Source organism: Rhincodon typus, chromosome 7, assembly GCF_021869965.1.
Source record: "Rhincodon typus isolate 14 chromosome 7, sRhiTyp1.1, whole genome shotgun sequence".
Taxonomy (NCBI): Eukaryota; Metazoa; Chordata; class Chondrichthyes; order Orectolobiformes; family Rhincodontidae; genus Rhincodon; species Rhincodon typus.
Window position 1 is genome coordinate 15,363,638 of NC_063338.1, and position 12,548 is coordinate 15,376,185.

The following is a 12,548-nucleotide window of genomic DNA, read 5'->3' on the forward strand; positions in this document are numbered from 1 at the left end:
TAATGTTCTATGTTCTACCATGCAGTTTTATATCACCCAAACATCCAGGCAGTTGCACACAAATACTAATTATAGGCCACTTAACTTAATATCTGTTATTGATGAATTGTTGAAGTCCACTATAAAGGATGTAATTGCAGAGCATTTAGAAATACATAATATGATCAAATCGAATAAGTATGGTTTCACGAAGGGGAAATCATGCCTGACATTTACTAGAACTTGCTTAGAAGAAAACAAGCAGCATAGATAAAGGGAAAACAATAGATTTAATATATTTGGATTTCTAGAAGGCATTTGATAAGGTACCACACATTAGACTACTTAACAATATAAGAGTCCATGGTGTTAGATGTACTACATTAGCATGAGTAGAGGATTGACTGAGTACTAGAAGAGAGAGAATTGGGATAAAGAGGGAGCATTTTTAGGATGAATGCTGGGGCCACAAATATTTACAATATTTCTTCATGACTTGATGAGGGAAGTGAATGTACTTTAGCCAAGTCTGCGGATGACAAAGAAATAGGTGGAAAGACAAGTGGTGAGGATGTCAAAAAGTCTGCCAAGGGTCACAGGTAGGTTAAGCAAGTGGACATTAATTTGTCAGATGGAATATTATGTGAGTCTGCACTTTGGCAGGAAGAAGAGAGGAGGTAAATATTATTTAAATAGAGAAAGGCAGAAGAAAGTTACAGAACAGAGCTATTAGGAGTCCTTGTCCATGAATCACAAGTAGACGGCATACAAATTCAGTGAGAAATAGGAAAGACAAATGCAATGTTGACTTTTATTTCCAAGGGAATGGAGTAGAAAAATGGGAGGTCTTGCTAAAACTATAAAAGGCACCAACCAGATCACAGTTGGAGTATAGTTTTGGTCATCTTATTTACAGAAAGATTTACTGGCACTAAAGGCAGTCCAGAGTAGGTTCACTAAGCTGATACCAGATACCAGTCTTATTTGGAGAAGGTGAACTAGCTGGGACTGAATGTACTGGAATTTAGGAAGAGGAGAAGCAACCTGATTGAAACATACAAGATTCTTCGGGAATTCTTAAGATGGATGTGAAGAGGTTGTTCCCCATTTGTGCGAGAATCGAGGACCAAAGGATATCATCTCAGAAAAAGGGGTCGCACAATTCAGACAGAGAAAAGGAAGATTCTTTTCTCCCAGAGGGTAGTGAATCTGTGGTATTCTTTTCTGGAAAAGGCTGTCAAGGCTGGGTCATTAAGTATATTCAAGGCTGAGACAGATTTTTCATTAGCCAGGGAATCAAGATTTACAAGAAAGAGGCAGGAAAGTAGAGGATTATCAGATCAGAAATGATCTCATTGAATGGTGGAGCTGACTCTATGGACAAAATGGCTGACTTCTACTCTTACATCTTATCGTCAATGAGGTGGTTGCGTTCCCACACATCTACAGTCCTTCTTCATCCAGATGGTAGAGGTCACAGCTTGCAGATTGCTGTGAGACAACTGCACCAATTCTACGACAAGCCAAAGGTACTAATTATACCAGAGAAATGTGCAGTGTCATCAGTGCTGGGTTTGCTGCTGTTGTCCTTGTGCCCATGTTGATGATGGGTGGTTTGACCAATTTCATTACTTCGATCAAACTTTGTGGTGGTTTCATGCAAATGAGTGACTTCCTAGGCCATTTCAGAGTCAGAGTCAGTCACATTGCTGCCAAAATGGAGATACACGCAGACCAGACCAGGTAGGGATAGCAGATTTCCCTACCTAAAGGATATTAATGAACCAGTTGGCTTCTTACAACAATCAGCAATTATTACATGGTCTCCATTAGACTAGCTTTCAGTTTTTACTGAATTCAAATTTCATCACCTGCTACAATGAAATTCAAATCCATGTCTCCAGAACATCAGCCTAAGGCTGAGATTACTTGTCCATGACTTGACGTTATCACACTGTCACTATTATGTCGTGTGGATCCAGAAATGCCCACATTCATGTATTCACCCAAGTGAATTTACAATGACCATATTTCTGTATCAGCTTCAAGGTCAGTTTTGCATTGGAAGAGATGGGGGGGGGATACAGAAAGAACATAGAATATTTGAATACCAGGTACGAATAACTTCTTTGCTGTTACATTTCCTCGAGATTAATCTTTTGTGTCTCAGTCCATGTGTCATGAAATCACTCATGCCCCCCGATCATAGGATTCCCTTTTGCACAAACCCCCATGATGATGTATGCGTGGCCTGTTATTTTTCAATTTCTCCCATTTAATTTTACAGTCAATCATTTGGCATTTTAAGCATTTTTACCACTTAATAGCAATGTTTGCAAATTTTCAGTTTTTAATTTGAAAATTTCACTGTGTTCAAATTATCAAATTTTAATGAGCAGGAAACATCAGTAGTTATCCAAACAGAGATCTGTTCATCCAGGGAACAATGCTGTAGGTTCTGAGGGAAAAAAACATCAATCTGAGGGTTAATTCTGCCTTTTAATTCTCCAGAGATGATGTTGTAAGGATATCTAGCATTTTTGGTCTTTACTTCACAATGTGACGGTCTTGAATTGGAGCACCATCTGGTGTCATAACATGGCAACTGTTCGACTGCTTTTTCTGACAAACCACAAATTCAAAGTCAATGCCAGTTGTTTTTCCTATACCAGTGTGGGTTGGGACTCTAAGTGGGGTCGCAAGCACAAATTTAGGGGTCATGAGCTTTGGCATAGCAGTGACTGCCACAGAAGTCTGACAAAGTTATAAAACTGTCCTCCCTCTCACTGCTCTCCCTTAAGGTCACAATAATTTCCAAGGCTTGAAATGAGATCACAGAGGGAAACATACAGGAAGCAGTGGCCCATACTATCATAAATAGCCCTAACCAATTTTATTCCAAATAGCTTCTGTAAAATGGAACAAAACTTGTCAACTTCATTACACTCAATATCTGAACATTACAATAAAATGTCACAATCATCCATTCATGAGTTTAATTGTTGGGTGGTGCTGGGGTTCCTTGTCAATGTAATTTCCGATGGCACAAGTCAGGAATTTGATAGAATAAAATCTGCTCGTCTGGATAACTAATTCCAAAAACACTCACAAAGCTTGACAGCAATGAGTAGTGTAAATGACATTTTTTTTTAGTGGTATGTGATGCACCATGAATTTGCAAAAAACTGCTCTTTCTTGGCAATGCTCCTTTATTGCAACAGAAAAAAAAAATTCCAAGGTAGACTTCCAGGGGTACAATCAGGTATGGTGCAGAGTTTCACACTCAGGACTAGACTTTATGCTCCCAAATTGAGTGTGCTGCTCTTCATGTGAACCTGAAATATGATGACATGTCAGAAATATGTGTCATCACACCAATCTCGCAAAATCTGGAAGGTGAACAGTTACAGAAATTGTGTGCCATTTTGAAATGACTAATTAATGAGTAATCGAGCAAGCTATTAACTCAGTCATTTTCAATATTTTTGATTGCCCACTGCATTTCTTGCATGATGGAAATAAAAAGGTTTGAGAGTGCATTATGGTAGCCGCAACAAAGTGGCACAAGTGTGTGATGGCAAGCTACATCATGTCCTTGATGCCTCACTCAGTCAAATGTTGTCAAGTCATTTGCACCTCACCTTTTGAGTTTAGCTCTTTTGTCCATATTTGGGCCAAAGGAGCAGAATGGCCCTGGCAAAACCCAAACTGAGCATCAATGAGCAGGGTATTGCTGTGGAAATCAATTTGATAACACTGTCAATGATCTCTTCCATCACTTTGTCGATGACTGAGAGTAAACCGATGGAGCGATAATTGGCCAGGTTGGGTTTATCCTGTTTTGCATGGGTAGGAGATTCCTAAAAGAACATAAGAAATAGGAGCAACAGCGGGCCAGTCGGGCCCTCATGTCTGCCCGGCCATTCAATAAAATCATAGCTGATCTGCCCTCGCCCTCAACTCTTATTTTATTCCAGCTCAGCATGGGCTTCAAACTCTTGCTATTTCAAAAATTTTTCTATCACTTCTTTAAATACTTTGTGACCTAGCTTCCACACTCTGAGATAAAGTATTCCGGACATTCACTACTTTCTGGAAGAATAAATTCCTTTGCATCTCAGTTTTAAATGAGTGCCCCTTATTCTGTAACTCGTTTTGAGATTCACCTTCTGATGGAAACACCTTCTCAACATCTATCCTGTCAAGGCCCCTCAGAATCTTGTTTTTCAATAAGAAATTTCCTCATTCTTCTAAACTTGAACAAATAAAGGCCTGCCTAACCTGTTCAGCATTCTTGATCAGTCAACCTCTTTACCTCAGGAATCAGCCGAGAGAATCTCTTTTGAAAAGCCTCCACTGTCGATATATCCTTTTTAAATACGCTGATGCATACAATGCAGTTTTCCACACAGCCTGTAGATGCCAGTGTTGAAGCTGTATTGGAACAGATTTGCTAAGGGCACACCTAGTTTCAGATTGCAAATTTTCAATACTATTGCCAGTACGTTAAGACCGACAGTCCTTGCGGTATTCAGTTTCTTCAGCCTTTTCTTCATATCAGAGTATGAAATGGCTGGGAATCTCAGGAGGCAGCAGAGAGGGATCGTTCACCCAGCACTTCCACTGAAGATAAGTGTATATGCTTCAGCCTTGTACTTAGAACTGATGTGCTGTAAATGTATTGTCTAAACAAGCAAAGAAACAAGCAAAGAAGCACTCTGCTCACCATTGTAAAAACACAGGCTGCAACATTGCATAGATATGGACCTGAATTTGGAGGGAGTCAGACATTCAGAAAGGACAAAGAGAGAGGAAAAAGTGGAGGGGTGACCGTGTTAATTAATCATGCAATTAGTACAACAGAGAAGGATGATTTCAATTCAGAAAAGCAGAACATATAAATGGTTTGGGTAGAGATGAGAAATGATAATAGTAAGGAGTCACATGTAGCAGTGGTGTACAAGCCCCTGAACAGGAACCATTAGGTAGGATGCAGTATAAAGAAGTAAATCACAGGAGCTTGTCAGAAAGGTGTGATGATAACCAAAGGAGGCTTTAATCTTTCAAAAGACTAAAAAAAAAGATGGACAATGTAACCTCGACAAGGAGTTCACACAATATTTCTGGGCTAGTTTCTTAGAACAGCATGTTCTGGAACCAACCAGAGAGCAGGTGATACCCAGTATGCTGCAAAGGTAGGATTAAATACATGATCTCGTAATGAAGGCACACCAAGGAAGCAACATTACAATTATCATGTGAATCTTACATTCAATTTGAGGGACAGTGGAGAAAGTCCAAGCCCTCAGATCAGGGTAATTACACAGGTACGAAAGAAGAGCTGGCTAAAATGAATGGCCAAAACTGTTTAAGAAATAGGTTAACAGTGATGCAGTGGCAGACATTTAAGGGATTTCTTTCAGAAAATACAGACTAGATCGATCCCACCAAGTAGGCAAATTTTTAAGGGGCAGACCCACCATCCTTCATGAACAAAGAAGGGTAAAGACAGCATCAACTTAAAGAAAAAGTATAAAATGGTGCAAACATATGTGACATGTCAGAATCATACAGCACAGATATTTCGGCTCATTAAGTCTATACTGCCAAAAATAAACACCTACCTGCACTAGTCCCACTTTCCCATAACCTTACCTTACTGTCTTGAGACACCATATGACTGAACTTGCTCTGCATTGGTTCCTTTTCTAAGTTGTACTGTGCTGCTGTTGAACTAACACAGTGTCCTCTACCCCAATGAGCTTGTTTAAACTCCCCCTAATAGCACTAGCAAATACTCTTGCAAGGATGTTGGTCCCATTTCTGGTTCAGGTGTAGACTGTCCCGCTTGCAGAGGTCCCACCTTCCCCAGAAATGGTCCCAGTGAAATTGGACAGAATATAAAAACATCAGAGTTTAACAAAAAGATGAAAAGGAAGAGAAGAATTAGAGTCCAGGGAAAACGAGCTTGAAATATAAAAACAGATATTAAGAGCTTCTACCGATATTTCACCAAGTTAAAATGAGCGCTGGTCCTTCAGAAAGTGAATCTGGAGAATTAATAGGGAAAATGGCAGATACATGAATCAATGTGTATTTTTCATCAGCATTCACCGTAGAGGATAGAAGGAGCTTCCAAAGAACGGCTGTAAAATCAGGAAGTCAAAGGACGAAAAGAACTAAAGAAGATTACAATAGTCAGGGAAGTTGTATTGGGTAAATGATTCAGTCTGCAGATTGACAAGTCGCTCGGTCCTGATGGACTTCCTTGTAGTCTTAAAAGAACTAGCTAGTAAGACAGTTAATGTTCAAGTTTTAAGTCGCCAAAATTCCCCAGATTCCAGAAGGTTTCTTTAGATTGGAAAACAGTGAATGTATATTGTGGATAAAGTAAAGCCATAAACATACTGTGCTTGGATTTCCAGAAAATACTTTTATAAAGTGCCACATCAAATGCTGTGGCAGAAAATAAAAGTTCATGGTGTGGATGTAACATTTTGCATGGGCAGAAGATTGGCTGGCTCATAGAAAACAGAATAGGCATAAATCGGTCATTTTGTGTTTGGCAAGATATAATGAATTGTGTGCCCCAACGATCAGTTCTAGAGCTCAACATTTTACAAGTTATACAAATGACTTGGATGAGAGAGACTAAGGATTGATAATACAAAGATAAATCAGAACATAAGTTGTGAGGAGGGCAAAAGAACGCTACAAAATGATATGGATAGGCTAAGTGAGCCAACAAAGATCTGGCAATTTAATTATAATGTAGGAAAATGTGAAATTGTCAATTTTGACAGGAATAGTTTAAAAAAAAATACTGAGTTGCAGAAGGATCTGGGTGGACTTGAATTGCAAAAGTTTAATATACAGATAAAGCAAATAATTATTAAAAACTAATAGAATGTTTTGGACTTAACTGATTAACTATTTGCATTAAGGAACTCAGTTAATATGAAAAGTACAGTAAATTTTAACTTGGCTTTTAAAAGCCCAAGACACAAAAAGGTTTACAAGTTAAGAAAATTCTCAATTACTTGTAGCAGTTGTGCAGAATCAGGTAGGTCAGTAAACGTGGCCCTGGGGTTTGGGGCATTGGGAAAGGGTTTGAGAGAGTCAGGTCTGTCTGGAGGAGAGGAGGGAGAGAAGTTAGAAGTTAGGCGTTAGGCATGTGCAAGACATGGAAATTGTGTCCTCTACCTTGCAAAACATATTCCTAGGTATAATGAATAGTTAATCTGACAGGCATTGGTTGTTAATTAATGAAAAGGATTGTGCATAAGAACTCTGTATGTATTAAGTAATAACATGAAATCATAGGAACACAGAGACAAACAAGAGTAGATTATTCAGCCCCTCAAGCCTTACCTACTATTCAATTAAATCACAGTTGATCTGTATCCTAACTCCCACCCACATGCCAGAACTACATACTCCTAACACTCTTCTCTAGCAACTTTTGATATTCAGACCTGCTTCCTAATTTCTTTTCTCAAGGTCTGGCTACAAACCGATGTCACAATTAAGCCAAATTTATAAAAGCAATCACTGAATCATCTCAAAGAAGGGACAGCAGAAAAGATGAGACTTTTGAAGGGAATTATTTGGCCCATCACACTGGTACAGTTAACCAATTAGCTCCACTGCTCATTCCCTGTAGCATTAAAAATGTGTGGTATCTGCCAATTATCTTAAATTAGCCTTCTCAAATACTACCATCACCAACCCCCTGTCCTCCACATACACAAGGCCTTCAAAATCTCTCTCTTCCATAAATACTTTAGACAGCTGCCCCCAGAAAACCTCCTTTCTGGCCTGGTGTCAAATTCTGATCATTTCCTGCAAGCACCCAAGATTAATCATCTCCTTTTCAGTTTTACATGTAAAACAGTTCCAAATGGCACCTTCAGGGTGAAGATACCTTTTCATCACTATCTCTCCTTTAGATGGTGAACATCAACATTCCTGATCAGACCGCTGCTGTAACGGCCACTCATATTTTGTTTGGAAACATAAACCGGAAAACAGACATTTGTAAATTAGTTGTTTTGTTTCACAATTCGATCAACATAATTTTTTTTTGAAGAAGCTGCATTTGATACTTTTGCGAGACACACTGACATCAGGTGGCTTTAAGTGAAAAAGTAACGCCTGCAATAGCATATGGATTGGTTTTAGTGCAGTTTGTCACAGAATTAAGAGGAAAGAAAGGGCTGTTGGGATTTAAGGCCTGCGGCAAGTTCGCTCTGTGAGTGAAAAACAAATAATCCACAAAAACTTTCAAAAAAGAACTGCTAAATTAAGGCAAGACAAAGGTCCAAATCACCTGCTGCAGAACTGAAGACTGCCACATTGACAACAATGTGATATCATCACCATAAACCAAAAAAGAACTGAGAGACAGTTAGCTCATTTCCTTTCGTAGTTTGGACTCTGATTGACAGGGTTTGTGCTGTTTTTTGGTCTATACTTTGTATCAGTGACATTCCTGAGAGAAAATTCTGTAGATCTCATCTGTTTTGTCCATTCCACATGCGAATGAACGAGTGTGCTTGGATTTAAAGGGATATAGTTTCGATATATTGTCGGTTTTGCCACAACTTACAGGGTATGTTTGTTTCTTTTTCATTGATGAAATCTGGTGTGAATTTCTTTAATCTTACATTGTGGTTACAGTCAGGTATTAACCATTATGAAGATTACATTCCTCCTATTTCACACTTACGATGACCTGATGAATAGTGCAGCTTGATTTCCAGCACACTGTACCAATCAAGGTCATGACATGTATTGTTCACAAGTTAGTTTGGTGAGAAGTTATTTTACTTTTATCAGTTTTAAGAATGCGAGCTCAACATATCACATTCTGATACCTTGGTGTTCCTTATAATGACATATTTAAAGTAATTATTCAGGATTAGTGACTGCACAGGATTCCACTAACAGATTCCAAAGGGAATGAAGATCTCCAACATTGTCAACATAACTAAATAATAGAATACTGTATCATAAAGAACAAAAATCAAATATTGAAACAGAACAATCGAAAAGGATCAAGAGCAATGACTTTACACTAATGCACAACCCTCTGGTACCAATCTAGAAAACACTTTTCAGGTGACAGTTCTGAAGTGAAGCGTTAATTATTGAGATACCTGCTTGGTCCCTTTTCTTTCCAAAGATATCTTGAGTGCAATGATCTGCAGACAAAGAGAACAGCTTTGTCATTAATATGGCCTAACAACATAATTACTGACACATATTTGAAGAATAAGAATACTTCAGGTTTAAATTAAGGAGGGAAAACACTAACTATAAGGAGCTGAATTTATTTTTGAGAGTATGCTACATCAATTCCAAAATTTTATAAATAAAAATTAGTCACAATCTACAGGAAAAATACTTGACAAGTCCATTGAAGCAAGCAACAACCATGTTCAATGAGCAGAGTAAAGTTTGTCTTGATGAAACCTATACACGACCATATTCTTATTTTTAATCTGCAATAAACCCAAGGACAAGAATTTTTATCATAAAGTCTCAAAGCACTACACAAAATTATTATAGAGCAAAATTAACACTGAACAACATAAGGCAATACAAGGGTAGATGGCCAACAGTTTGTTTACAGGTAGTTTAAAAGGAGCCAAGAGAGATGGAGAGAAGGAATTTTAAACAGCAAGTTCCAGAGCTGAAGGCAACAGGTGAGGAAGTGGCCAATGGTGGAGGGCGTGCACATGTAAGCACATGCAAGTACTGATGAACCAACAGAGCAGGAATTGATGAATTAAGTGTGATCAGAATAATGGTCAAGATCATCATCATCTTCATTCTGAAGACTACATAATGCAAGGCCAGCAACCAGCCCAACATCCATCAACGGAGCTGCATGAGGACATTATTCAAAAGAGCCACAACTGCAGCAACCCAGAATTGCGCAAAGCAGACCAGAACACTTATACGGAGTTTTTAAAAGGAATGGATGCCCAAAAAGCACAATCCACCATTACCTCTGTGACAGACCACAACAAGAAGACATGACATGGCCAGACACATTAGTCACCCTACCATACATCAGCGACATATCAGAGATGACCACAAGACGACTCAGACCCCTAGGTATCAGGGTAGTCCACAAACCAACAACCACCCTGCGACAGCTACTGATGAACGTAAAGGATCCCATACCCGCAACCAATAAAACTAACATAATATACAAAACACCACGCAAGGACTGTGAGAAACATTACATAGGCCAAACCGAAAGACGACTGACAGTAAGGATGCACCAACACCAACTAGCCACCAAGAGACACGACCAATTCTCACTCGTCTCAAGACACACCAACAAAGGACATGAATTTGACTGGGACAACACATCCATAATAGCACAAGCCAAAATGAGACATGCCAGGGAATTCCTGGAGGCGTGGCGTTCCAACCAGTACTCCAGCAACAAACACACTGAACTGGACCCAATATACAAAACTACTGAAAAACAGAACTGAAAGTAATGTCAACCACCCCAACAAACTGAGGCATATAAATAACAAGTGGGACAGAACAACAACACTTCACCCTAGGCACACTGATGATGTTACCTAGCAGGGTGACAAAACGTCTGCAATCAAACACACTGGCTTGGCAAGCAAGTCTACAACCTCTCAGAAGGTGATTTCCCATACAGCTTCCAAAGCAACAATGTTCCATTTTCATCAAAAAAATGCTTCATCAGGTTCAATGCTCCTCACTTAAATATTCAGTGCGGGAGGGGATGTTTTGCTGATCATAGAAAGCAGTAAACTGGAAATGCTAAATACTTGAAATCTGATAATCTCCCTCAACAGAACTGCCCTCATGTCAATGAAGCTTCCTGAATAACAGGAAAACAAGAACTTTTAGCCTTGGCAGTTTTGCAGATAGAAAAACAAAGAAGCAATAACTTCAAGTACTAAAGTTTATGAGACCCCCATTAGTCTAATCAGGACTGCATCTGACAAAAGCATGCACTGACATAGGCATTTGATGCAGAGAAAAAAGGAGAATGATTGTCTTGCACTCACATAAGGAATTTAAGAAGAAAGGTTCAAAGTGCTTAAAGGAATCCGAAATGCTAGGCCAAAGGAGTTCTTGAGCGATAAAAATACACGTGTCTGTTGCACAACTGGTTTAACCATCTATCACAAGGTCTAGCCGGATGTCAAGACTTTATTCTCCTCTGCCAAAGATGATTATTTCAGGTTTATCCTGGTGACCAAAGATAACACCCACCATAATATAACCTAACACACATGGAGGTGAACCTTTGAGAATGGCTTTTGCATTTCTCTGAAATATATCTTCACAAACACTGTAGGAAAAGTCTAGAGAAACACAACCGTAATCAACACAGACTCATACATCAAAGTTTGGCTGGTTTCAGACAACCATTGCATAATCTCTGCAAAGTGAAACTGCTGCATCAAACTGAAGCTGTCACAAACAAACTGCAACTTTCTAAGGAGATACCATTTCTTTGTTTCTAACCAAATGTATGTATTCATAGATTCCACAAACTCAAGATGAACACTTTTGTTGCCAACGAAATAGTTCTGAAATGCAGCCATCGTTGTGTTATTGCTCTGGATTATTACTTGTTCCACTTTCAAATTATACAAATAATATATATTACAAAACACATAAAATGTATGGAGCAATGATTTTTCATTCTGTAATATTCCATGTGTACTTTATTCATAAATCATCACTGGGATAGCTCATTGAGTGTTCAGTGATAAAGGAAAAAAGATGGGGAGAATGGGTCTGGGGGAAGCAGATGAATAAATTGTCTCGACATGATACCTATGTACAAACATATGGAGAGGAAAGACTGCATCAGTTGGTAGGAACATCAAACAGGCTTCAAGTATGTCTTGGAGAAACTTGAGGAGGTCTGGCAGCATATGTGGAGAGAGGAAGAGAGTTAAAGTTCCGAGTCCTGTGACATTTCTTGACAAATCATTCAGAAAACTGCAATGTTTTGCATCTGGATCTCTTACGAAATTCTTTATATTTACTGAACCACCTGCAAATTGGTCATCTCTTTACGCAGAGAGTGGCTCTGTTGTACACATTAGCAGTAATGCATTTGAACAAGTCTCAACTTTGGAAAAAAAATTCAGGACTTGAAAATCAGAAAGCATGCTGACAAAACAAGGATACTATCAGAATAATAAAGCTGGGAGCGACAGCTTCCTCATGCTATAAGACAGCATCATCATCTGAAATACACAAAAATAATTCTGCAAGATATTGACCAGAACATCTGAATTTGCAAATAACTGAGACAAAGAGACACCATCATTGATTAATTATTCAGACAACCATCTGCAGAAATATTTCCCGGTATCAAATTAAAAGACAACGTAGCACAAGGTCATATTTCAGAATAACCACAAGGTGGTGCAGATGAGCTTAGGAGCTACGCCCACTGCAGACTCATCCCATGGCAGGTGCAAACCTCTATTTGCTAACACAGAACAAGGAAGAATTCGATATTATTCAACAAATTTCACACAGACAAGCAG

General features: G+C 38.9%; 1 protein-coding gene across 2 annotated transcripts in view; it reads right to left on the reverse strand.

Moving 5' to 3' along the window:
• adarb1b (adenosine deaminase RNA specific B1b) overlaps positions 1 to 10,773 on the reverse strand; it is a 614,030-nt gene extending 603,257 nt beyond the window's left edge. Inside the window, exons 1-2 of one of the 2 annotated variants that reach the window (XM_048599470.1) lie at positions 10,584 to 10,773; positions 9,138 to 9,182 (exon numbers count right to left, since the gene is read on the reverse strand). In XM_048599470.1, coding sequence (XP_048455427.1) covers positions 9,138 to 9,182; positions 10,584 to 10,698 — 160 coding nt within the window. In that variant the 5' untranslated portion in view covers positions 10,699 to 10,773. The remainder of the gene's footprint in view (positions 1 to 9,137; positions 9,183 to 10,583) is intronic. The other variant, XM_048599471.1, reaches the window with a different exon arrangement.
• Positions 10,774 to 12,548: the final 1,775 nt, after the last annotated feature.